The sequence below is a fragment of the Rhinopithecus roxellana genome, chromosome 8 (genome assembly GCF_007565055.1).
Source record: "Rhinopithecus roxellana isolate Shanxi Qingling chromosome 8, ASM756505v1, whole genome shotgun sequence".
Lineage (NCBI taxonomy): Eukaryota > Metazoa > Chordata > Mammalia > Primates > Cercopithecidae > Rhinopithecus > Rhinopithecus roxellana.
Window position 1 is genome coordinate 123,867,050 of NC_044556.1, and position 24,043 is coordinate 123,891,092.

Below are 24,043 nucleotides of genomic sequence, written 5' to 3' on the forward strand. Positions count from 1 at the left end.
GCGGCCTTCTGCAGTTTGTGTCCCTGGGTACTTGAGATTAGAGTATGGTGATGACTGTAGCAAGCATACTGCCTTCACGCACTTGTTTCACAAAGCACATCCTGCACAGCCCCAAATCCATTAAACCTTGAGTTGACACAGCAAGTCTCCGCAAGGACAGGGTTGGGGGTAGGGTTACAGATTAACAGCATCTCAAGGCAGAATAATTTTTCTTAGAACGAAACTAAATGGAGTCTCTTATGTCTACTTCTTTCTACATAGACACAGTAACAGTCTGATCTCTTTTCCCCACACCCATGAAATTTTAACTGGCTGCAGTGTTAAATGCCATGGAGTTATAATAGCCTTTGAATGTGATTTATGCTTACAGCTAATGAACAGATGAAAAGCACTGTGCTTTTTAAAGTAAATACTATACACTCCAAAAGGATTGCAAAAATTTATTAAAATTGGAGACACTGTTTTAATCTTCTTGTGCCATGAGACTCCAACAGGCTGTCTACAAAGACCATTGGGAGGCCGAGGATCACTTGAGCCCAGAAGTCTGACGCTGTAGTAAGCCTCAAAGGGCCACTGCACTCCAGCGTGGGTGAGGCAAGACCCTGTCTCAAAAAATAAGACAGACTTTTAGCCACATTTCCAGACTTCAGTTAAAATGCTACATGGGAATGCAGAATATCAGATCTTTTATTGTCATCAGGTAATCAGTGAGAGAGTTCAAGCTGGACTGAGATCATCATGTATTCTGCAATTATAATAGTCCCGATATTTCCAATCCTCACCTTTCAAGCGGTAAGCTGCATGCTTGCTTGCTGTGGTCATTAAAAACCCTGAAAGCAAAGACAACGTATTAATCATGGCAAAAAAACAAACGTGTGATGCTTGTTAGTAGAGTAACCTCAGAATCAAAATGGAACGGTTTTATAGTGATATCATTATATTTCATTTGGCAGAATCATTACATCATTGGTTAAGTTGAAAATTATCACATGTACCAAAAGCTGACTCACCTAGTTTAGGATAACAGGTCTGCCTGTTTGAAGATGAAAAATAATCCCATTTAATATTTGCCCTACTCATTATTTCCTTTTCAGTCACATTTCAACTTTCAAACAGCTAATCACTCCCATCTACAGATTAAGGTGTATATGCCACTAAAACCTTTTGCCACCTTAAAAATTTCCTTAAAAGTTTAAACTAACCTGCATTTCTTCAAGCATGAAGTCTGAGTCCTGAAATTAAGGGACAATACACAGTAAGACAACTTGCATACAATTAAGGGTAACCCAAAATCTCCAAACACTGTAGAATGACTATATTCCCCTTTTCCGGGCATAAACTAGAATGTTACAGCCAGATACATCAGATAGGAGCGAAAGACTTAATATTGCTCATCAGCGTTAGTCTGCTGAACTATGTTATCATCATTGTATCGGCTTCACAACACCAGACTTGAGGTGGGACCCAGTGGCTCATGCCTGTAATCCCAGCACTTTGGGAGGTCAATGCGCACAAATCACTTGAGGTCAGGAGTTGGAGACCAGCCTGAACAACACGGCAGTACAAAATTAGCCAGGCGTGGTGGCACATGGCTGTAATCCCAGCTACTCAGGAGGCTGAGGCAGGAGAATCCCTAGAACCCGGGAGGCAGAGGTTGCAGTGAGCTGATAGTGCCACTGCACTCCATTCCGGGCAAGAGCTAGACTCTGGCCTCAATTAAAAAAAAAAAAAAAAACTTGGGACTGCTATACCTTTGCTTCTTTAAAACTTGCTCCACACGGTGTAGTCAAGTCGACTCTCCATACCTGCAGAAATTTAATCTCCTTTACCAATAAGTAGTAGTAATAGGTGGATTTCTAAAAGATTTCCCAACTACTGTTTCAGTTTAAGATTAATCTCCATTTTCTTTCAGAGAGATTCCCATCTGCTTTAATTTTAAAATCATCACTAACAGTAGCTCACTCAATAAACATGTTAACATCAATAAAACATACCTTTAAAAGGTCTCCAAACATCGGCACCTGAAAAAGTTTCACACCATTTCCTACACTGAATATCACTTACTTTTCAAAGTAAACAATATTCAAATATTTACTTTCAAATATCTTATCTAATGCTTTTAAATAACTGCTTTAATACAGTACTTTCATACTACCTACTTTTCAGAATTTTCTAACAAAACGACTCTGTAACAGTCATCAATTAGTAAGACCACATTTCAGAAACAAGTTAGAGATATGACAGGAACTATCTTCATGTCCTCACCCAAGCAAGCCATCCACGGGTAAAAACGTTACCAGGAGGTGGAATACAAATAAGGCCTTCTATTAAAATGCTAAACATCATTAAACTCTTTTCAAAGTTGTCTGTCACAGGGTTCTTCAGTGTTACCTTTTGTCTACACTCTCATTTCAGGTCAGACATTTGATCAACATCATTACATAAACCCCGTTCCAAACATGCTCAAGGAAAATAAACACTGTTCCAAACATGTTCAAGGAAAACAGTTAGTATTCATCAGCCAAGCCTTAAACCATTAGCTCAGCAGTAAGCGTATCACTATCAGCATTTTCATTAATACTTACCAGAAACATAAAGCTGGTCCAGACAAGTTGGACTCCACCTAGAAATTAAGAGTGGTCTTAGAATAGCCACAGATGAGTTTCCCCCCCGCCCTGCCAAAACTAACAAATGCCTTTAATCAGTTAGAGCTAATTAAGACCTTCATGTTCAGTCAGTATTTGCTTATCATCATCCAGGCTGCATTTACAAACTTTCTTATTAATCGTAACAGGACAAGAACCCGCCATTTATTTAATGCATTTAGCACTGGTAGGAGGTAACTCTAAAAAGTCATTTGTGCCATAGGCAGTTTGCCCAGTTACCTGTTTACTTGGATATAATTTTACTTACCATTTCAACTTCTAGTTTTCTGTCTAATGCCTGTAATTTTAATACAAAATTGTCAGTAAAGAATGTTTTAATGGTAGATTGGTGGTACCCTGCTTAACTAGTAACAGCAAACTGCAACCACCCCAGATACATCAGATACGTAGTACTTTTCTTCATGATTCAATCTGCTGAACTATGCAACCATCATAGTATCTGGTTTCACATTTTCTTCAGTATTAAATTTAGTATCAATATGAGAGCACAACTCTCATTTGAAAAGTGGGGAGAGAAACACTAATATACATAAAATCATTCATTTGGCTATTTTCTAATCCCTCAAAAAGTGAGAAGTACAATATAGAGGTTTCTCACCTGTATGCCAATGGCTTGAGTTAGGCTTGCTCTTTAGGACCTGGGAATAAACAACTTCATGTAAACTTAGGTGTACTCTCTCTGTTCCCCAAATCACCATTTTGGGTGCCTCAGTTAAGATAATGGTGGTTAAGCTCCTCATCATTCTAGCAGTCAAGAGTAGCAAATAAACTGTCATCATTGTGGCACATCCAGTGACTTTAAATCTTTTTGAGGGAATTTTCAACTTACTTCAGTAGCTATTGTCATCCCTCCTTTGGGACACAACTAGAAAACAAAAAGATGCAAGCAGAACAGTGAGAATGAACCTCACTGCAGTCACGCTAAATATCAATGCTGTTAATATTAAAGCCTCAGAATAGAATTTCAGAAATCCCTTCTGTCCACTACTCTTAAAGCATCACAGGCTAAGACCACCTGTTAGATTTCATTCTTCCCACCGTACTTTCCCCGATTCTTACCTGTCCATAAGGTGCTATCGAGAGCCACATCGCATCTGCACCCAGCACCATACCTAAAGAGATCAGGTACAGATTTTAATTCATTGTTCCACGGTTCTTTATGTCGTGTTTTTAAATCAATGATGCAGGTAAACACACCATTATCGAGCGACAGGTAAAGAATACACTTAATGTTACAAAGGAGCACTGCACCCGCAGTTGAGAACCACTAACGGCCGGGCGCACTGGCTCACGCCTAGTAATTCCAACACTTTGGGAGACCACGGCTGGTGGATCACTTCAAGTCAGGAGTTTAAGACCAGTCTGGTCAACATGATGAGACCTACTAAAAATACAAAAGCCTAGCCTGGGGGCGCGCGCCTGTAGTCCCAGTTACTTGGGAGGCTGAGGCAGATCTGCTTGAACTAGGACGCGGAGGTTGCCATGAACCGAGATGGCGCCACTGCATTCCCGCCTGGGTGACAGAATGAGGCTCGGTCTCAAAAAAAAAAAAAAAAGGAAAAAGAAACACTAATGGAAATATTGGTGGCACCGCGGAATGCGGGCACTTGGAGAAGCACGTGGACTACCACCGCCAGCCTTTCCTGAGAGCCGGCGGCTGATGGAGGCTCGGGTCATGGCCCTTAACAATCGCTTACTCGGGAGACTCGGCACGTGCCACCATCAGAGCGGTTGGCATTCATCATCACTCTCAGATGTCCCTACCAACACAGGCTTCATCACAGGCAGGGCACGAGAGCCGAGGCTTCTCCGCAGTTCTACCGGAACAACATAGTCGCAGCTTAGGTCACGGAAGCACCAAACGTGCAATCCCCCACCATCCTCAGCTTGTACGCCCTGCAAAGGCGCGCGACTGGCTTAGAAGTCCCAGTCAGTTCAGGGTGACCTTAGCTGACAAAGGCTGGAGGGCCCCAAAACCCGCAACATTCGCAAACACAAAACATACCTCACAACACTCGGCTCCTACCTCGAAAAGACAATATGGAGCCTGGGCTCCTGTATATAAGAGTTCTTGTGATGACGTCACGACGCACGCTCCCAGCGGCGTCCGCTTCGGCTCCTCCCCCTAAGCCCCTCAATCTTTCCCTCCTCCAGCACCACCTTCTTCCCGCCCCCTAAGCCCGCCCCTTTTCCCCGCCCTTCCTCGCCATTTTGGGCGGAGACATGACCGCCCACGTGACGCCGTGCTCCCGTCCTCCTCCCGACTGAGGAGGAAGAGCAGAGAGGGGAGGGGGCGCGAGGCAAGGAAAGCTCTGGGGGTGGGGGAAGGGGGGCGGTGTAAGGCTGAGTGATTTCCTTCCGGCACGTCGCCCGCTCCGTGGGAGGGGGTGGGGGGTTTCACTTCCGGGACGGTGTTCCGGCCCATTCCGGCCCATTTCCACCCCCGGAGGTAGGTGCTGCTCCTTGACTGGACTCGGGCCCCACACCCCAGTGCCACTTCCCTGCACCGGGGTCACCTCGCCCGCCCTCCGCCGCAGCGCGCTCCTGGGGCGCTCAGCTACTTTCCTTCATCCCGCCTCCAGGCACCGGGCGACCTTCCACCCCCTTGGCCCCCCGGGCTGATTTGCCGGACCCGCCCCCTCGCGGGGCCCCTCCCTCAGGACCCCGGGATGGGCGGCCCCCTCCCCCACCGCAGACGGGACACACCCAGATACGCACACCCACCTCCCGGCGGCTCCCCGCCCGCCGCAGCCTGGAGCCGGTCCCCGGGCGCCGCCCCCTTCTTAGTTCTCACCTGAGCGCTGGCTCCCCCGCCCGGCGTCTTGTCCCCCTCTTCTCCAAAGTTACTCAGTGACATTTTGCCCTTTAGTTAGTTCCCCTCTCCCCATGCTTCCTAACGCAGAAGAAAACTGCTAAAGTGCTGGAGTGGCCAACCCCATGCCGTTCCCAATTCTCCCTCTTACAGCTCTCACCCCTCCAGTGCCGACGGTAGCGAAAGACTTTACTCCAGGGGCTTCCTCACTGGGGAATTGCCGGAAAGAGCAAACAAAAAGGCGCTGGTGTAGGCTCCAAAATAAGCACATCTGAATTCATGATGGCATCGACAGAGGCTCGTATTGGATTAAAAGTTTCAAAACAAACAATAAGGCTTTGGAAAAAGGTCAGATTGGCTAAAGTTGATTGTTGAAAACAGTGTATACAGTTCCCTATTTAATAAGTGTGTTGTTCATGCGCGGCAGTACTGTGAACTTGGCAGAATAAGTTCCTGAAGTTTCAGGTGTGGTGTAACTATGTAATATATAGATAAGTGGATGCACATTGGGCTCAAGTAAATGTCTTCCTGTTCGGATTTATACAAACTACTTTCAGTAGTTGAAACTGTACTTTCAACTACCTTGTATACAGCTTCAGGTTTAGTGTTTCAACCATTCTTAAAAAATATTTTAATGGAAAAATGTTGGGCGTACTTGGTAAATGCTGTATTTTTTCGTCGGATCTGGAGAACTAAGTTTCAGGATGGAAGTATCATCACCACCTTGAAATTGCCAACTTCGAATTTGGCAGATACCCAGCTTTGCTAATTTTGACAACTTCACGTTCTCTGCATCGTGGTTGAATCCTGGCACAACTGGGGGATTTTTCCTAACCTAGAGTTTGCCTCACAGCCCTATAACCAAAGTCTTTTTGTGGGGGGCTCTGACTCTTAAGCTTAGAAATATTAGTCTACATTCATGTGTAATATTAGTCCCTTTATAAAATAATAATTTTTGCAGCAGGTAGTAGAATACTAAGAGGGATATCAAGCCATCTGTGTAGAATTGCATTTATTCAGAAAGCTTTCCTCCTCCAGAGAAAAGTTGTAAAGTTGTTATGAGATTTTATGTTCAGTCTGCAAGTACCTTATAGTTAACACTTAAAAGTCCTTCCCACTACCTTCTGTTGAACTTTATTTTGATGTTATATACCTTATTAGTAAGGAAAGCATGGTCATAACATGAATTTTTAGGAGTCTGTAGATCACTTGTTAGTTTTAACTGTATAATCCTGTGAAACTTAAACTAAAAACCTGTTGGTAGTTCTGTTTCCACATCTACACATAAGGAAGGTATTTCTTTTACCTGAAAAATTTGAAATTTTACCAGATAACTATGTTTAAATACTTTTGAAATGGAAAACATCCAGAAAGTAAAATTGTAATTATTAATGAGAATATGGTTTTTTTCAGCAGGGTTGAATGTACCCTCAGGCACGATCATGGAGAAAGGTGGGAACATACAATTGGAGATTCCTGACTTCAGCAACTCTGTCCTGAGCCATCTAAACCAGTTGCGCATGCAGGGCCGTCTCTGTGATATTGTGGTCAATGTGCAAGGACAAGCTTTTCGGGCTCACAAAGTGGTGCTGGCTGCCAGCTCCCCCTATTTCCGGGATCACATGTCCTTGAATGAGATGAGTACAGTCTCCATTTCAGTCATCAAGAACCCTACTGTTTTTGAACAGCTCCTTTCTTTCTGTTACACAGGGCGGATATGCCTGCAACTGGCAGATATCATCAGCTACCTAACAGCTGCCAGTTTTCTGCAGATGCAGCATATTATAGACAAATGTACACAGATCCTGGAGGGCATTCATTTCAAAATTAATGTATCTGAGGTTGAAGCAGAATTAAGTCAAACAAGGACAAAGCATCAAGAGAGACCTCCAGAGTCTCACAGGGTTACACCAAATCTCAACCGCTCCCTTAGCCCACGACATAACACCCCAAAGGGAAACCGGCGAGGTCAGGTTAGTGCTGTGCTGGATATCAGAGAGCTAAGTCCTCCTGAGGAGTCCACCAGCCCTCAGATCATTGAACCAAGTTCTGATGTAGAGAGCCGGGAGCCCATTCTTCGGATCAACCGAGCAGGACAGTGGTATGTGGAGACAGGAGTGGCAGACCGTGGGGGTCGGAGTGATGATGAAGTTAGAGTTCTTGGAGCAGTACACATCAAAACTGAAAATCTGGAGGAGTGGCTTGGGCCTGAGAATCAGCCTTCTGGAGAAGATGGGAGTAGTGCAGAGGAAGTAACAGCCATGGTAATTGATACCACAGGCCATGGTTCTGTAGGACAGGAAAATTACACTTTAGGATCTTCGGGAGCCAAGGTGGCTCGGCCAACAAGCAGTGAAGTTGACAGGTAGGTTTGGTTTGATTTTGTTTTCCCATGTAATGGCTATTGTGTAGACATCACTAAAATGGGTCCTCTGTAGTACAAAGAGCATTTTCCTTACCTGATTTTCTTGGTCAAAATAAGTTGATGTTGGGGAAACTGGAGGTATGCCAAAAGACTTGCATTCTTATTTTTTTAAAGCAGGAAGCTCCATTCCTGAAGTATTCACAGTGTTGTGAGAACTGTGGTAAAGTTAGACACTTCCATGAATCAGAATAGCATCTGCAGCCACACTAGGATAGGATCAGTAATTTGCCAGGGCTTCCTCGGGATTCCAGGCAGGGAGCCGATCATCAGCTGGGAGCCTGGCAGCATTGCCCTTCCTTGGTGTGTTATCACACAGGTAGGTGGCCTCCGGAAGCCTCACTTTCCTTCGTGGCACTGCTTCCTTTTCTTTGCCCCCAACTACCAAATTAGAGGAAGTATGGTACCAGCAGTAATTGTTCTTTTCAAGTTAGTAAAATAGTAATTCTGAAGAAAGCATTACTGATCTTTCTCATCTCTTTTTTTCCCTTGTCATGTGATGGTATCTTCCCTGTTTTCTTTCATGGATGACTGCTGCTACCACAGGCCTGACAATCTCCCTTTTTTCACCTCCCTTTTCTCTTTTAATACGTTGTATTTATTAGAACATTTGTTTTTGGTAGCAATACCATGAGTTTCAGTCAATTGAGAGAAAGTCTCAATTGAAAGAAAGAAATATTACTAATTTAGATTGGTAATATTTGTTCTTTTCCCCTCTTAAAAATAAATTTAAATTGACTATATGAGCAAAGAAAACTAAAGAACTGTTATTTTGGTTTGGTCTTGAGAAACAAATGTATCACAGAGATTCAGTTAGTGTATATTGTATTCACTTCAGGTGGTCTTTTTATGTTATGTTATATTATTTTTGAGAGAAAGTCTCACTCTGTTGCCCAGGTTGGAGCACAGTAGTGTGATCTCAGCTCACTGCAGCCTCTACCTCCAGGGTTCAGGTGATTCTCCTGCCACTGTGCTTGGCCTCAGGTGATCTTGATTTGAGTATTGTCTTCCTGTGTCCTTATTAAAATAATCTTGAGCATAGAACTTGCCCTCCTATGTTAGAACTGTATCAGAAGTTCTTGGGTGATGGGTGCACCAAAATCTCACAAATCACCGAAGAACTTACTTATGTAACGAGATACCACCTGTTCCCTGATAACTTACAGAAATAAAAAAAAATTGAAAAAACAAAACTATCAGAAGTAATATCAGAGCCAGGTGTGGTGGCTCACACCTGTGATCCCAGCACTTTGGGAGGCTGAGGCGGGTGGATTACTTGAGGCCAGGAGTTTGAGACCATCCTGGCCAACATGGTGAAACTCCATCTCTACTAAAAATACAAAAATTAGCTGAGCGTGGTGGCGGCGTGCCTGTAATCTCAGCTATTCGGGCAGCTGAGGCAGGAGAATCGCTTGAACCCAGGAGGTGGAGATTGCAGTTAGCTGAGATCGCGCCACTGTACTCCAGCCTGGGCAACAGAGCAAGACTCTGTCTCAAAAAAAAAAAAGGTAATATCAACTTAAATGCAAAGATTTTTTAATCTCCATGATCTGTATCTGTAGTCTAAAATACAGGTTATTATGGGACCTTGGGGAAGAAACAGCCAAAAACCTGGCAATTACATAGAAGAAACAAAATTATAGGCCCTGTTTTAATTTATTCCTTTATGGTCTCCCAGTATTTATTTAAGGAAGAAAGCTTATATTTAGCTTTAGCTTCACCAGCTCATATGGTCCGTTATGTCATTTTGTGTTTATTAAATTTACTAGGGCTAACCTATTATTTCAAATCAGATTATGTATTAACTCCCTGAAAGTATTTCTCAGTTATTTGTTGCATGGTTTGTTCCCCCTTCTTTAGCCATAGAGTAAAGAGGGGCGACATCACCATTTTTCAGGTTCTTTGATGCTGCTTTTCTATTAGTCCCCTTTATGTTCCTCTTCCAACAGATTTAGCCCCTCCGGCAGTGTTGTTCCCTTGCCAGAGAGACACAGAGCCAGAAGTGAGTCTCCTGGGAGAATGGATGAGCCTAAGCAACCCAGCTCCCAGGTATGGAGTTGTGGATTTAGAATTGATGTGGTGTTGGAGGAATTGCTACTGTGTATGAATAGAAAATAATGAAAAAGGAAAGATGTAGGAGAGGTAACAGTGGCCCTGTTAAAGAAATACTGTATTTTTTTTTCCCTGAGGGTAGCAGAAGTTTAATATTAAAATTATACAGAGACATCACCAGAAAGGAAAATTGCAGACTGGTATTTCTCCCAAGCGTAGATGCAAATATCTTGAAAAGAACATTAACAAATCAACAGTGATAACTGGTTTAACATTTTAAAATTAATCATTGTAATCTGTTTCATTAATAAGGAGAAAGCGATAAATTACATATGGCAATTTTGATAGATACAGAAAAGAGCAATTGGCTAAAACTCTTAGCAAACAAGAAATACAAGGGAACTGGCCGGGCACGGTGGCTCACACCTGTGATCCCAGCACTTTGGGAGGCCAAGGCAGGCGGATCACCTGAGGTCCGGAGTTCGAGACCAGCCTGACCAACATGGAGAAACCCCGTCTCTACTAAAAATACAAAATTAGCCGAGCGTGGTGGCACACGCCTGTAATCCCAGCTACTCCGGAGGCTGAGGCAGGAGAATGGCTTGAACCCGGGAGGCGGAGGTTGCTGTGACCCAAGATCGCGCCATTGCACTCCAGCCTGGGCAGCAAGAGCGAAACTCCGTGGCAAAAAAAAAAAAAAGAAATACAAGGGAACTTTCCTAATCTGATTGAAAGTATCTGTCTAAAAAATCTATAGAAAATATTTTAATAGTAAGTTATTGAAAGCTTCCCTTGTGTGATTGGGAATGAGACAGAATGTCTGCTACCACCACTTCTACCCAGCTTTTTATTTGTAGTCCTAATCAGTGGAATAAAGCAAGAAATACAAATTTATAGCATAAGGAAAGCAAAGAAAGAAATAGAACTTTTGTTGTTAGTAGACAGCCTGACTTGTTATGTAAAAAATGCAAAGTGAAATACTGTATTTGATTACTTTTCTTTTTATTCTTGCTTATGGGCATGCAGGAAAATACACTTTTGGTGTCAGCAGAGTTTGGGAAGTATAAAAAAATAAGATTGTGGAACCCTTTCCTGATTATAATAACCACACTGTACAACTGATAGTAATAAAAAATAACCCCAGAAAACTACATGCAGGTAATTTGCAGGTAATTTAGGACCTGGAATGGAAAGTCTGATTTTATACGTGTGTGTGTGTGTGTGCACGCCCATGTGTACTATATATATGTAGTATACACACACCATGTATACTATAGTATACACACACTACATATACTATAGTATACACACACATTTTTGCCAAGTTACTAATTTATAGCATTTTATTTGTGTGTGTGTGTGTGTGTGTGTGTGTGTGTGTGTGTGTGTGTGTATATATATATATATATATATTCTTTCTTTTTTTTTTTTTTTTTGGAGACAGAGTCTTACTCTGTCACCCAGGCTGTAGTGCAGTGGTGCGATCTCGGCTCACTGCAACCTCTGCCTCCTGGGTTCAAACGATTCTCCTGCCTCAGCCTCCTGAGTAGCTGGGATTACAGGCGCCCGCCACCACTCCTAGCTAATTTTTGTATTTTTAGTAGAGACAGGGTTTCACCATGTGGGCCAGGCTGGTTTTGAATGCCTGACCTTGCGATCTGCCCGCCTCGGCCTCCCAAACTGCTGGGATTACAGATGTGAGCCATCGCGCCCAGCCTGCATTGTATATTTGTAAACAAATTGCTTATTGCTTATGCTTTTCTTTGTTTTTTTTTTTTCTATTTTGAGACAGGGTCTCACTCTGGTTGACCAGACTGCATTGCACTGGTGCAATCTTAGCTCACTTTAGCCTCAACCTCCTAGGTTCAGGTGATTCTCCCACCTCAGCCTTCTGAGTAGCTGGAACTACAGGTGCACACTACCATGCCCAGCTAATTTTTTTTTTTTTGTATTTTTAGTGGAAATGGCATTTCACCAGTTTGTCCAGGCTGGTCTCAAACTCGTGGACTCAAGCAATCTGCCCGCCTCAGCCTCCCAATTTGCTGGGATTACAGGCGTGAGCCACTGTGCGCACTTGCTTACACATTTTTATGTGTGTTTGCTATTTCATGTACTGTATCTTGTCATTTATTTTCTTCCTGAATATTTTGTTAGACTAGCACATTCTAGAAAGGATAGGAATGATGAATATTTTCTTTTTTTTTTTCTTTTTTTTTTTTTTTTTTTTTGAGACGGAGTCTCACTCTGCCGCCCAGGCTGGAGTGCAGTGGCTGGATCTCAGCTCACTGCAAGCTCCGCCTCCTGGGTTTATGCCATTCTCCTGCCTCAGCCTCCCGAGTAGCTGGGACTGCAGGCGCCCGCCACCTCGCCCGGCTAGTTTTTTTGTATTTTTTAGTAGAGACGGAGTTTCACCGGGTTAGCCAGGATAGTCTCGATCTCCTGACCTCGTGATCTGCCCGTCTCGGCCTCCCAAAGTGCTGGGATTACAGGCTTGAGCCACCGCGCCCGGCCGAATATTTTCTTTACAACTCTCCTTAGCAGCTAGTATGAGTAGTTGGTTGATATTTTTGTTTTTTTCTCACAGGTCTGATTGAATGATTTTTTTTAAAGCTCGTGAACTCACAAAGTAGAAGACAATCAATTGTGAAAAGTTTTGTCTTTAAAAAATAAACACTGTTGAATTAAGACTACATAGCTCATGTTTTTAGCCTCTGCATTACACTGATAGTATCTTGTCTAATTTTTAACTAAACCACTGATTTTTTTTTGTTTTCTAGACAAGAGTCTCGCTCTGTCCCCCAGGCTGGAGTGCAGTGGCATAATCTTGGCTTACTGCAACCTCCACCTCCCTGGTTTAAGCAATTCTCCTGTGTCCGTTTCCCAAGCAGCTGGGACTACAGGCACATGTCACCACGCCCAGCTAATTTTTATGTTTTTAGTAGAGGCAGGGTTTCACCATATTGGTCAGGCTGGTCTCGACCTCCTGACCTCAGGTAATCCAACTGCCTCGGCCTCCCAAAGTGCTGAGATTACAGTCGTGAGCTACCACACCTAGCCTAAACCACTGAATATTTATTGTGTGCATGGTGTAGTAATAGCAGTAAGACATTGTTACAAATTATGTTTTTTAGTTTTGATAAGCTGTTAGAGAAAATATTAGAAGCTTGGAGGAAAAGTAATTTCACTCATATTATTAGGGCCCTTTTTCTCCTCATCTCTCACATACGGTATGATAACAATGCAGAGGAGGCTGTTATGCAGATACAGACATGTGTCACTAATTGACAGTATGTTCTGAGAAATGCTAGACCATTTTGTCATTGTGCAAACATAGAGTATACTTACACAAATCTAGATGGTATAACCTACTGCACACCTAGGTTATATGCTATATCCTGTGCCTCTTAGGCTACAAACCTGTATAGCATGTTACTGTACTGAATTCTGTAGGCAGTTATAAAGTCATAGTAAAATATTTGTGTATCTAAACATAGAAACGATAGTGTAAAAATATTGTATTATAATCTTATGGAAGCACAGTTACATGTGTGGTCCATCATTGACCAGAATGATGTTATGTGGTGCATAACTGTAAATTCAGTAATGAGACAGACATTACAACTCAATGGGGGCATAAGACTAACAAATACACACAAACAAATGTAAGACTATACAGTATAAACTTCAGTGACAGTGTTGTGGGACTAGGATTGCTTAAAAGGCAATGGAATCAGTGTCCACTTAAGGAGAGTGTTATCAAGATTTTCTTTTTTTTGTTTTTTTTTTTTGGAGACGGGATCTTGCTTTGTCCCCCAGGCTGGAGTGCAGTGGTACGATCATGGCTAACTGCAGCCTTGCCCTCCCTGGCTCAAACAGTCCTCTCACCTCAGCTCCTGAGTAGCGGGGACCACAGGCATGTGCCACCACACCCAGTTAGTTTTTTTGTTTTTTATAGACTCAGGGTTTCACTGTATTGCCCAGGCTGATCTCAAATTCCTGAGTTCCAATGGTGGCTCACACCTGTAATCCTACCACTTAGAAGACACAGATGTGAGCCACCACGTCCAGCCTCAAGGATATTTTAAATGCAGTTTTTAAATAAGTTAGGAAGGGATAATTTATTCCATTTATGGATAGGATAGGGATAAGAATTAGAATTCTGTAAGAATATTTACCTTCTTGAAGCAAAAGGTACAGACAGGCTATAATGAAATAGGAGATAAGTAAGATTGGGTGAAGATGATATTAAGGGTGATATATATGTCTTAATGGATATGAAAGTTTAATATGGTAAGTCTACTTACCAGTTTTTTTGCCCTACTACAGGGAACTAAAACAGGGCAAGGACTTACAGTAAGAATGAATATTGATAGACTCAAAGAACTTCCTGATTATGGGGTTGATTAAACTGGAACACACTAATAAAGTTACTCCTTTACTTAAAAACATTCTGTAACTTTTTCTGTGACATGAAGGTTAATAACTTGGCCTAATTTTCCCAGTGACTTACAGTCTTTTTAACCCAACTTTTCCCACCACTCATCAGCATTCACTATCTCAAACAACCAGACTCTCCCTGTGTCGGAACCACATTAAACTTATTTCTCTCTCTGCATCTAAAGTCTGAATGCCTCCTTCTTTTCAGGTGTCTGGGTTCAGCCAAGGCCGAACTCTTAGTTTTATCTGTCCTAACTGCTCCAGTCCTCTTTGATTTTTCCTTTTTATGATACTATTATAGCATGGTACAGTACAATTTTTCCTGATTCTCTAGATTCATATATATTGTTCCTTTTCTATTTGCGTTAGTTTTGTGTCTCCTATTAAACTGAAATCTCCTTGAGAGCAAAGACCACATTTTCTTTCCTCTTTTTGTTTTTGTCTTTTGACAGTTTTAGTACCAGTAAGTGTTTATTCATTGTATTTTCCCAGGGAAAGGAGAAGGGAAGGGGAAAGAGTCAGCATGTGTTACAGAATGATTAGAAAAGGGGCAAGGAAGTACCCAGTACAGCAAAATCAACCATCAAATAAACACACCCCAGCGATGGGGTCACCAATGCCCAAAGAGGCTCTGTCTCCTGCAGTTCAGGAATGAGGGGAAGGGACCAGGAAAAGAACAGACAGCTACAGACTTTCCTACCTTCCCTCCCTCTCATAAATTCAAGATTTCACATAAAGCTTTAGTTTCTAGTGGTAAACATGAAGTTACATTTGTTCATCTCCATTAAGCAATCTTGTGGCCACTTTGACATAAATTTCTTTTTCTTCTTTTTTTTTTTTTTTGAGACGGAGTCTCGCTCTGTCGCCCAGGCTGGAGTGCAGTGGCCAGATCTCAGCTCACTGTAAGCTCCGCCTCCCGGGTTTACGTCATTCTCCTGCCTCAGCCTCCCGAGTAGCTGGGACTACAAGCGCCCGCCACCTCGCCCGGCTAGTTTTTTATATTTTTTTTAGTAGAGACGGGGTTTCACCGGGTTAGCCAGGATGGTCTCGATCTCCTGACCTTGTGATCCGCCCGTCTCGGCCTCCCAGAGTGCTGGGATTACAGGCTTGAGCCACCGCGCCCGGCCTTGACATAAATTTCTTACACCTGTATAAAAGTTCTTGAGTTACTTGGATATAAATTCACCATTTAGGCTGCGTGCAGTGGCTCACAACTGTAATCCCAGCATTTTGGGAGGCTGAGACGGGTGGATTGCTTGACATCAGGAGTTCAAGACCAGCCTGGCCAACATGGTGAAACCCCTTCTCTAGTAAAAATACAAAAACATTAGCCAGGCATGGTGGCAGGTGCCTGTAATCCCAGATGCTTGGGAGCTGAGACAGGAGAATCGCTTGAACCTGGGAGGCGGAGGTTTCTGTGAGCCAAGATCGTGCCATTGCCCTCCAGCCTGGTCAGGAAGAGCAAACTTCATCTCAAAAAAAAAAATTCAGCACTTGTTCTCTTTCTTGGCTTCCTGACCCCACTTTCTACATGAAAAGCCCCCCCATTGCTTCTCTGTACTTTAAGATTAAAGATTAAGTAGGTTTAATCCATCCAAAATCCAGCAGTGTCTTAAGGGTTTAGCATGAATCACATCAAGAAAAATGGTCTTGACTCAGGAGATTGCAAACAAGGGATGGAGAGTTCCTAGCTTCTTCAGGATTTTTGCATAAATCATTTCAGAGTTGTGGAGATGCCCTAAAAATTAAATGTGTATATGCATGGGTGTGTAGGTTTTCTTTTGGGGGTCAATGGAATAGAGGGAGAAGGGTAGGGGACAAGTTTTTGGGACAGAAGATCTGCCCCAATAGGTAATAGGGAAAGGAGAACACAAGAGAAAGGATGGTTCAAGATGCCCACTTTTAAGAAGAGAGCTCCCCAATCTAATGTTTCAGATTTTTTACCAGGTACAGAACCTTCTGTCAAAGATGCTTTGCCAGTTTTTCTCTCAATACAAGAAGAAGTTTGTAAACCCCAAAAGAACATGGAGAAATAATTTGCAACAATCGGCTGGGTGAGGTGGCTCACACTTGTAATCCCAGCACTTTGGGAGGCCCAGGTAGGTGGATCACCTGAGGTCAGGAGTTCGAGACCAACCTGGCAAACATGGTGAAACCCCATCTCTACTAAAAGTAAAACATTAGCCGGCCATGGTGGTGGGCACCTGTAATCTCAGCTACTCAGGAGGCTGCAGCAGGAGAATCACTTGAACCTGGGAGGCAGAGGTTGCAGTGAGCCGCGATCATGCCACTGTACTCCAGCCTGGGCAACAAAGCGAGACTGTCTCAAAAAAGAACATGAAGAAAGACCAGCACGTTATATTTACACAAACTAGGCCACCTAGCAATGACCAACTCGGTGAAGTCCTCCGAAGCCCAGACAAATACAATGACTAACAGGGTGTGGGGGAAAGCATTTAGGGGAAACAAGAACACGGGATCAGACACATGCTACCCAAGTGCGTTTTATTGCATTTGAGAGACCATGTTTTCTTACTTTCTTTGTATCTCTGACATTATCTTCTTAGGTGCCTGATTAATAGGAGTTTTATCTCTAAGTAATTCTAAGTAACTAAGTTTACTTAGTAGTTGCCCAATAAATAGGCACCTACTAAATAGGGAGTTATTTAGTTACTTGTAAAATCCTTAATTTTGCAGATCCTTCAAAAATATTAATACACCAAATCAGATGACTTTTTAAGGCCCTTCAGTTAACTTTGGGTCTGTGGTTAGTAACTGAAAATTAGAATGGCAGAAGGCTTCGAAGTCCACGTAAGGAATCTAGACTGATGTTTGTTTTAGAAAATTTGGAAACCTTCCATTTATACGGAGGTTTCATATAAATTATATGGAATAATTCATTAAGAAATAGCTATTGAGCCAGGCACTGATCAAATTCCTAGATATTTGGCAGTGCAGAATGTCCCTGTGCTTACAGCAGAGTTTACAATCAAATAGGTAATTGCCAAGTGAGAGGAATGAAATAATCCACCTCTTGGCAACAGAGAGAACCAGGAGGAAGCGATTTTTGCCTTTGCTTCTTTTTAAAGTTTAAAACAATAAAACTACAAAAAGTATATTGCTGCCATTGACAAGGACCCAATCTACATTTTGTGGTGTTCGTTCTTCTATTGGAACTTCACTCCAATAATTTTTTGGATGAGGCTGATCATAATATGTGATGTTTGTGCTTACAGTTTATCACTGATTACTAAAATGCATTTACTTTCTGCATGTGGAAATACTAATACATTACCTTCCTTAGAGTTGGGAAGATTTTTTTTCTTTTTCTTTTTCTGTTTTTTTTTTTGATTATACTTTAAGTTCTACGGTACATGTGTACAACGTACAGGTTTGTTGCGTATGTATACATGTGCCATGTTGGTATGCTGCACCCGTTAACTCGTCATTTACATTAGGTGTATCTCCTAATGCTATCCCTCCCCCATCCTCCTACCCCACGACAGGCCCCGGTGTGTGATGTTCCCCACCCTGTGTCCAAGTGTTCTCATTGTTCAATTCCTACCTATGAGTGAGAACATGCAGTGTTTGGTTTTCTGTCCTTGAGATAGTTTGGTCAGAATGATGGTTTTCAGCTTCATCCATGTCTCTACAAAGGACGTGAACTCATCATTTTTTATGGCTGCATAGTATTCCATGGTGTATATGTGCCACATTTTCTTAATCCAGTCTATCATTGATGGACATTTGGGTTGGTTCCAAGTCTTTGCTATTGTGAATAGTGCTGCAGTAAACATAGATGTGCATGTGTCTTTATAGCAGCATGATTTATAATCTTTTGGATATATACCCAGTAATGGAATGGCTGGGTCAAATGGTATTTCTAGTTCTAGATCCTTGAGGAATTGCCACACTGTCTTCCACAATGGTTGAACTAGTTTACAGTCCCACCAACAGTGTAAAAGCCTTCCTATTTCTCCACATCCTCTCCAGCACCTGTTGTTCCTGACTTTTTAATGATTGCCATTCTAACTGGTGTGAGATGGTATCTCATTGTGGTTTTGATTTGCATTTCTCTGATGACCAGTGATGATGAGCATTTTTTTCATGTGTCTTTTGGCTGCATAAATGTCTTCTTTTGAGAAGTGTCTGTTCATATCCTTCATCCACTTTTTGATGGGGTTGTTTGATTTTTTCTTGTAAATTTGTTTAAGTTCTTTGTAGGTTCTGGATATTAGCCCTTTGTCAGATGGGTAGATTGTAAAAAGTTTTCCCATTCTGTAGGTTGCCTGTTTACTCTGATGGTAATTTCTTTTGCTGTGCAGAAGCTCTTTAGTTTAATTAGATCCCATTTGTCTATTTTGGCTTTTGTTGCCATTGCTTTTGGTGTTTTGGTCATGAAGTCCTTGCCCATGCCTATGTCCTGAATGGTATTGCCTAGGTTTTCTTCTAGGGTTTTTATGGTTTTAGGTCTAATATTTAAGTCTTTAATCCATCTTGAATTAATTTTTGTATAAGGTGTAAGGAAGGGATCCAGTTTCAGCTTTCTACATAATGGCTAGCCAGTTTTCCCAGCCCAATTTATTAAATAGGCAATCCTTTCAGAGTTGGGGAGATTTATTAGGGTATTTTTATCCTCAAGGTTATAAATAATATGAGTTTGTAATGTTTAATAATAGCTAACGTTTATTCAGCACTTTAGTGTATTAACTCATTCAATGCTCAGAGCAACTAGTGAGGGACATTCTGTTACTATATTCACTTTACAGGTGAGGAAACTGAGGAATAGAAGTGTTAACTAACTTGCTCCAAGTCACACAATAAATGGAACTCACATTTGAACACAGGTTCCAGCATCCTTAATTGCTATGTAATATTATGCATTCATTGCATAATATTTTAGGACCATTGAAGGTCCTAAAAGTTACCATTGTGTTTAGAAAAAAGAGTACTGTTATCATGTTCATTTCTCATGAGAATCCTCTAAAACTGGCAAATCGTATGATAACCTTTGTACCTTATGGATGAGAAGACAGCCTTAGATATTTTGTCCTTGGTCACCCAAGACCTTTAGTGGGATGATTCCTCATTCTTTATTTGAATTCAGTTTTTATTATCCAGGGAAATGAAGCAGAAAGAAATATTGATATAAAACAAATAAAATAATCTTAAAACCTCAGTCTTAGTATTTAGCACTTGACTTTACATACTGCTTCCCAAACCGGTTGAGAACTGCCTGTATTGGAAATGCTGAATAGCACCGTCAGCATAGGAGGGGACAAAACACATCTTTAGAAATTGAAAGAGCAAAAGATCTTCTATAGTGTCTATCTTAGGGGAAAAAGCACAGGCACAAGATTAATTGCTAACTAGATGAATCTTGCTCCAGTTACTCCAGAGTCAACTTTGACATTTTCTTCTCTTTGGTACTTTATCTTCTGTTAAACGTATAATTCCCTCCTACATATTTAAAAAGGTTTTTATCCCCCTAATATAATGACTTCAGAAGTCAGTCATTATTAAGTCAGGGTAAAAAAACAATTTCCGATTGATTTTTTAAAATACAGAATTTTGAACAAAAAGCATTTCTAAATCCAAAGATTTTTTTGTTTGTTTTTTTTGAGATGGGGTCTTGCTTTGTCACCCAGCCTAGAGTGTAGTGGCATGATTACAACTCACTGCAGCCATGACTTCCCAGGCTCAAGTGATCCTCACACCTCAGCCTTCCCAAGGATCTGGGACTACAGGTGCGCACCATCACACCCAGCTAATTTTTTTATTTTTATTTTTTGTACAGATAGAGTCTTGCTATATTGCCCAGGCTGGTCTCAAACTCCTAGGCTCAGGTTATTCTCCCACCTCAGCCTCCCAAAGTGCTGGGATTATAAGCATGAGCCATCACACCTGGCCTTAAATCCAAGATTTTTAAGTAATTTATTGAAAGGAATATGTTCATACTGCTTCCCAGTTTTCAGATAAAAGACACCCATGCCCTCAAACAGTTTACTCTAAAGTCAGTTAAACTTTCAGTAGTCTTCAGAGTGAAAATAATATGTTCATATGATACTGAAATATTTTACATAAAAAGGAATACTGTCACCTACAAATTGTATACATTTTTATAAAGCTAGCTACTGCTAGATTAAAATGTGGTATTAATGATGTCATAATTTATAATATGTTGCCATTATATATTCTATACTATCTGATATAGTAAATGGTAGCCATTAGCCACTTGTCACATGTGGCTATTTAAATGTAAATTGTAATTAATTGAAAGCACTTAAAATTGTAAAAATTACTCAGTTGTATTAGCCATATTACAAATACTCAATAGCCACAGGTGGCTAGTGGCTACTGTAATGAATGGGGTAGGTTATAGAGCATTTTCATCATCATAGATAGTTCTGGCTGGGCGTCATGGCTTACACCTGTAATCTCGGCACTTTGGGAGACTGAGGTGGATAGATTGCTTGAGTCCAGGAATTCAGAACCAACCTGGGCAACATGGCAGAGCCTCATCTCTGCAAAAAGTACAAAAATTATCTGGGAGTGGTGGTGCGTGCCTGTGGTCCCAGCTACTCAGGAGGCTGAGATGGGAGGATCATCTCAGCCTGGGGAGGTCTAGGCTGTAGTGAGCCGTGATCACACCACTGCACTCCAGCCTGAGTGAGAGACCCTGTCTCAAAACAAAACAAAAACATAGTTCTTTTAGACCAGCACTGCCTTAAGTACTTGATTGTCTGGAATATAATTGTAAGATTAGGATCCAGGGTGTGGTATAAGTGGGCTCAGTTTCTCCTCAGATTACTGTAAAATAGTACATTCAGCAGGGGTTTAATAAGCATCCAGTTTGTTAGCCAGACATTAACTTTACTGTGTTGTTCTTTTATAGTAATGGAGTAGAGTATTCTCAATTTTGAAAAAATTATTATGATAATATCTTTACTTTTTGGTAATAATTTTCTGTTTGGTTCTCCACTGAAAATGTACATATATCTTAGTAACAAGTAAAAATAGATTTGATTGCTTTTAATATGTATGCTTAATAATATTTGTTCTTTCTTGGTTATTTTCCTTACCTGGTACAGGTAGAAGAGTCAGCAATGATGGGAGTAAGTGGCTATGTGGAGTATCTCCGAGAGCAGGAAGTATCTGAGCGGTGGTTCCGGTACAACCCTCGTCTCACCTGCATCTATTGCGCCAAATCCTTCAACCAGAAGGGAAGCCTGGACCGCCACATGCGCCTACACATGGGGATCACACCATTCGTCTGCCGCATGTGTGGCAAGAAGTATACCCGGAAAGATCAGCTGGAGTATCATATCCGCAAGCACACAGGCAACAAGCCCTTTCACTGTCATGTTTGTGGCAAAAGTTTCCCCTTCCAGGCCATCTTGAATCAGCACTTTCGCAAAAACCACCCTGGCTGTATACCCCTGGAGGGGCCTCACAGCATCTCCCCTGAAACAACTGTCACATCTCGAGGACAAGCTGAGGAAGAGTCACCTTCACAGGAAGAGACACTTGCTCCTGGGGAAGCTGCCCAGGGCTCTGTGTCCACCACTGGGCCAGATTGAAACATCCAGGGGGAGGGGGCTGACCCTCTTCCCCTTTGAGCCATAAGCAGCCAGCATCAGAGCCATGGGCTGATATTTAGATTCACAAAATGCCACATCACTAGGCCAGAAGACACTCCCAAGATGTTGCCAAACTGGAGGATCAGCAACATACACAAAAGCACTAAAGGCTCTTCTCTTCTTATTGCCCACCTCACACTTTGGAAAATAAGCAAATCAACTTTCTAATTCAGGGATCAACAGCCTTGGTTTGTTAACTTTATAAGAAAAAAGGTTTTTTAACAAAATGATACGTGGTCATTTATCTACCAGTCATGTTTGAACACTGTACTTCGGTCCATATCATCTTGGTGGCTATAATTGCCCAGATCTAAAAAATGCAGCAGGAGCCTCGACCATCTGAAGCAGCCAGCCACAAGAGAGAAGGAGGTAGTCATAATGGTGATGAGAAGGAGAAATTTCTCCTCTTCCTTCCCTGCCATAACATGCATTTTTGTGTTTCAAGAAAAAACAAATGAATACTGGTGGTTCTTACTTTGAAAGGTTAGACTTTATCTTTCCCCTGGCTAGGCATCTAATACTTTTCCTGGTTATTTCATATAATCAGCCATCTTGAAGCAGTATTCTAGCGGACAGCATCACCTGAAGCACTTGGCAACTGGAAGTGAAATGAGCAGCAAAGTGTATGCAATAGGTACTGCTACATTTGGGGGCTTGAGTGTTGTGTTGAGGAAGAGAAGAGCAGGGAGGGAAGTGTTTTTATGTTTTGCAAATATCGAACAGCACAGAGCCGTACTGCAACTTCCTGACTGGTATTTGTAAACCATAGTGCTACACATCCTTGGGGAATGGCTCTAGTTCAGGTGAATTAATGTGTTAGGCTGACTACCAAAGTTTCATCCAGTCTCTTTGGCTCCTGTTTTCACATTCAGCAATATTGTACATCAGAAATGTCACTTTCCAGTGAAATGAGCCTGGATTGTATTTTTAAATCCACAGGTCATATTTGATAACTTTTATATGAAGTTTTAAACATGTTTTTTCTGCAGTATTGTGGTTGAAGAAATTCAACACTATGATTCTTACTGCAACCACAATTTCATTTCCTTATACATATGTAATAGTTTATATTTTCAGGCATATAGAAAAACCTCACTTAAACCTATGTCTCGGGTCTGCAAACCTGGTAATTCATAAACCAACCATCAGCAACTAGCTGGTGACTCCAAGAGCTTTGCTTTTTAATAATATACTACAGGGCACTTATCAGAAAACATCATGCAGAATCATGTTGCAATAAATGATCAAAGGATCAGTTTTGATCAGGTTTGGTTACTTAGTCATTCCTAAGATTTTTAAAACTTCAAGGGACCCTTTTAGTAGTTCTGGGTATTTCTAAGATTCTTAATCCAGCACTGAGAGAAAGAACTTACCAAACATGTAGAGATTTAGAGACCCTGTCTTTCATGCAATGAGAGAAGGAGGAATATTAAGGGTTGTGGGCAAATAGATGCTTATAACTTACAGTGCAAGTTGAAAAATCCCTAGCTTCTCTTGATGGAGCACTAGTTGGTGGGATTCTTTTAAGTATTTAAGTATGTAATGGTTTAAGAAATTGTTTCAATGCAGAGGCATAGATGATTGTAAAAGAGGTTTGGGAGAGGGGCAGGTTGTACCTGTACTGGTGAACCATTTGTGAGAATGTTAGTCATGTGCTCCTTTCCTGAGATTGCTTTGTGGTATGTGAAAAGGTGGGTAGAAAAGAATGAAATTTCTTTGAGATAAGAAATTAGAATGCAAAGGGTAGATCCTAAGCAATCTGAGAATTGTACATGTGCATAAAGTTGCACCCTCTCACAAGAGAAAGGTTATTTTCTCTTCTGAAAAAGCATAGAAATGCATCTTTTATGGGAAGATAATGTTGCTACCATTTAATAAGAGCCTACCCTTAAAGGCAGCATTGAAACTATTTTGTCTTTAGAAGACATAAACTGGTGCATCCCCCTCCTTTTTAGTTGGGCAACAGCATGATAGGGAAAAAAACTGTCTTCTAAAGCCGTCTTTAGGGACTGGC

General features: G+C 41.6%; 1 protein-coding gene, 1 long non-coding RNA gene and 10 other non-coding genes across 17 annotated transcripts; 1 reads left to right on the forward strand and 11 right to left on the reverse strand.

Moving 5' to 3' along the window:
* Positions 1 to 424: 424 nt before the first annotated feature.
* LOC104665520 lies at positions 425 to 4,738 on the reverse strand. Of its 2 annotated transcripts, none has more exons than XR_748416.2 (12): positions 4,672 to 4,738; positions 3,726 to 3,778; positions 3,496 to 3,531; positions 3,265 to 3,304; positions 2,914 to 2,943; positions 2,586 to 2,623; positions 1,995 to 2,021; positions 1,752 to 1,805; positions 1,203 to 1,232; positions 1,011 to 1,033; positions 783 to 830; positions 425 to 606 (listed from the first exon to the last, which is right to left on the reverse strand). It is a non-coding gene; the product is annotated as an uncharacterized LOC104665520 (long non-coding RNA). The 2 variants fall into 2 exon arrangements; XR_748415.2 differs by having other exon boundaries at positions 425 to 602; positions 4,672 to 4,736.
* LOC115899422 lies at positions 672 to 748 on the reverse strand. The gene has a single exon (XR_004059130.1). It is a non-coding gene; the product is annotated as a small nucleolar RNA SNORD81 (small nucleolar RNA).
* On the reverse strand, positions 896 to 972 carry LOC115899435. The gene has a single exon (XR_004059141.1). It is a non-coding gene; the product is annotated as a small nucleolar RNA SNORD47 (small nucleolar RNA).
* On the reverse strand, positions 1,355 to 1,436 carry LOC115899438. The gene has a single exon (XR_004059144.1). It is a non-coding gene; the product is annotated as a small nucleolar RNA snR60/Z15/Z230/Z193/J17 (small nucleolar RNA).
* Positions 1,874 to 1,956, reverse strand: LOC115899426. The gene has a single exon (XR_004059134.1). It is a non-coding gene; the product is annotated as a small nucleolar RNA SNORD79 (small nucleolar RNA).
* LOC115899464 lies at positions 2,378 to 2,443 on the reverse strand. Its single transcript, XR_004059164.1, has one exon. It is a non-coding gene; the product is annotated as a small nucleolar RNA SNORD78 (small nucleolar RNA).
* Positions 2,700 to 2,760, reverse strand: LOC115899437. Its single transcript, XR_004059143.1, has one exon. It is a non-coding gene; the product is annotated as a small nucleolar RNA SNORD44 (small nucleolar RNA).
* On the reverse strand, positions 3,038 to 3,105 carry LOC115899463. Its single transcript, XR_004059163.1, has one exon. It is a non-coding gene; the product is annotated as a small nucleolar RNA SNORD77 (small nucleolar RNA).
* On the reverse strand, positions 3,371 to 3,452 carry LOC115899417. The gene has a single exon (XR_004059129.1). It is a non-coding gene; the product is annotated as a small nucleolar RNA SNORD24 (small nucleolar RNA).
* Positions 3,614 to 3,673, reverse strand: LOC115899466. Its single transcript, XR_004059167.1, has one exon. It is a non-coding gene; the product is annotated as a small nucleolar RNA SNORD75 (small nucleolar RNA).
* On the reverse strand, positions 4,380 to 4,459 carry LOC115899436. The gene has a single exon (XR_004059142.1). It is a non-coding gene; the product is annotated as a small nucleolar RNA SNORD74 (small nucleolar RNA).
* Positions 4,739 to 5,006: 268 nt separating the features above from the next.
* ZBTB37 (zinc finger and BTB domain containing 37) lies at positions 5,007 to 23,293 on the forward strand. Of its 5 annotated transcripts, none has more exons than XM_010367371.2 (5): positions 5,007 to 5,115; positions 5,632 to 5,826; positions 6,895 to 7,843; positions 9,850 to 9,949; positions 21,481 to 23,293. In XM_010367371.2, the coding sequence occupies exons 3-5, from the start codon at positions 6,921 to 6,923 to the stop codon at positions 21,967 to 21,969; spliced, it is 1,512 nt and encodes a 503-aa protein (XP_010365673.1). In that variant the 5' UTR covers positions 5,007 to 5,115; positions 5,632 to 5,826; positions 6,895 to 6,920; the 3' UTR covers positions 21,970 to 23,293. The 5 variants fall into 5 exon arrangements, with proteins under 5 accessions (XP_010365673.1, XP_010365674.1, XP_030791738.1 ...); XM_010367372.2 differs by having other exon boundaries at positions 5,057 to 5,115; positions 6,892 to 7,843; XM_030935878.1 differs by lacking the exon at positions 5,632 to 5,826 and having other exon boundaries at positions 5,082 to 5,115; positions 6,892 to 7,843.
* Positions 23,294 to 24,043: the final 750 nt, after the last annotated feature.

Coding starts and splice junctions, on each gene's coding strand:
- ZBTB37 (XM_010367371.2), top strand. CDS start 6,921: ATGGAGAAAGGTGGGAACATACAATTGGAGATTCCTGACTTCAGCAAC. Junction 7,844..9,849: donor ACAAGCAGTGAAGTTGACAG/GTAGGTTTGGTT, acceptor CTCTTCCAACAG/ATTTAGCCCCTCCGGCAGTG. Junction 9,950..21,480: donor CTAAGCAACCCAGCTCCCAG/GTATGGAGTTGT, acceptor TACCTGGTACAG/GTAGAAGAGTCAGCAATGAT.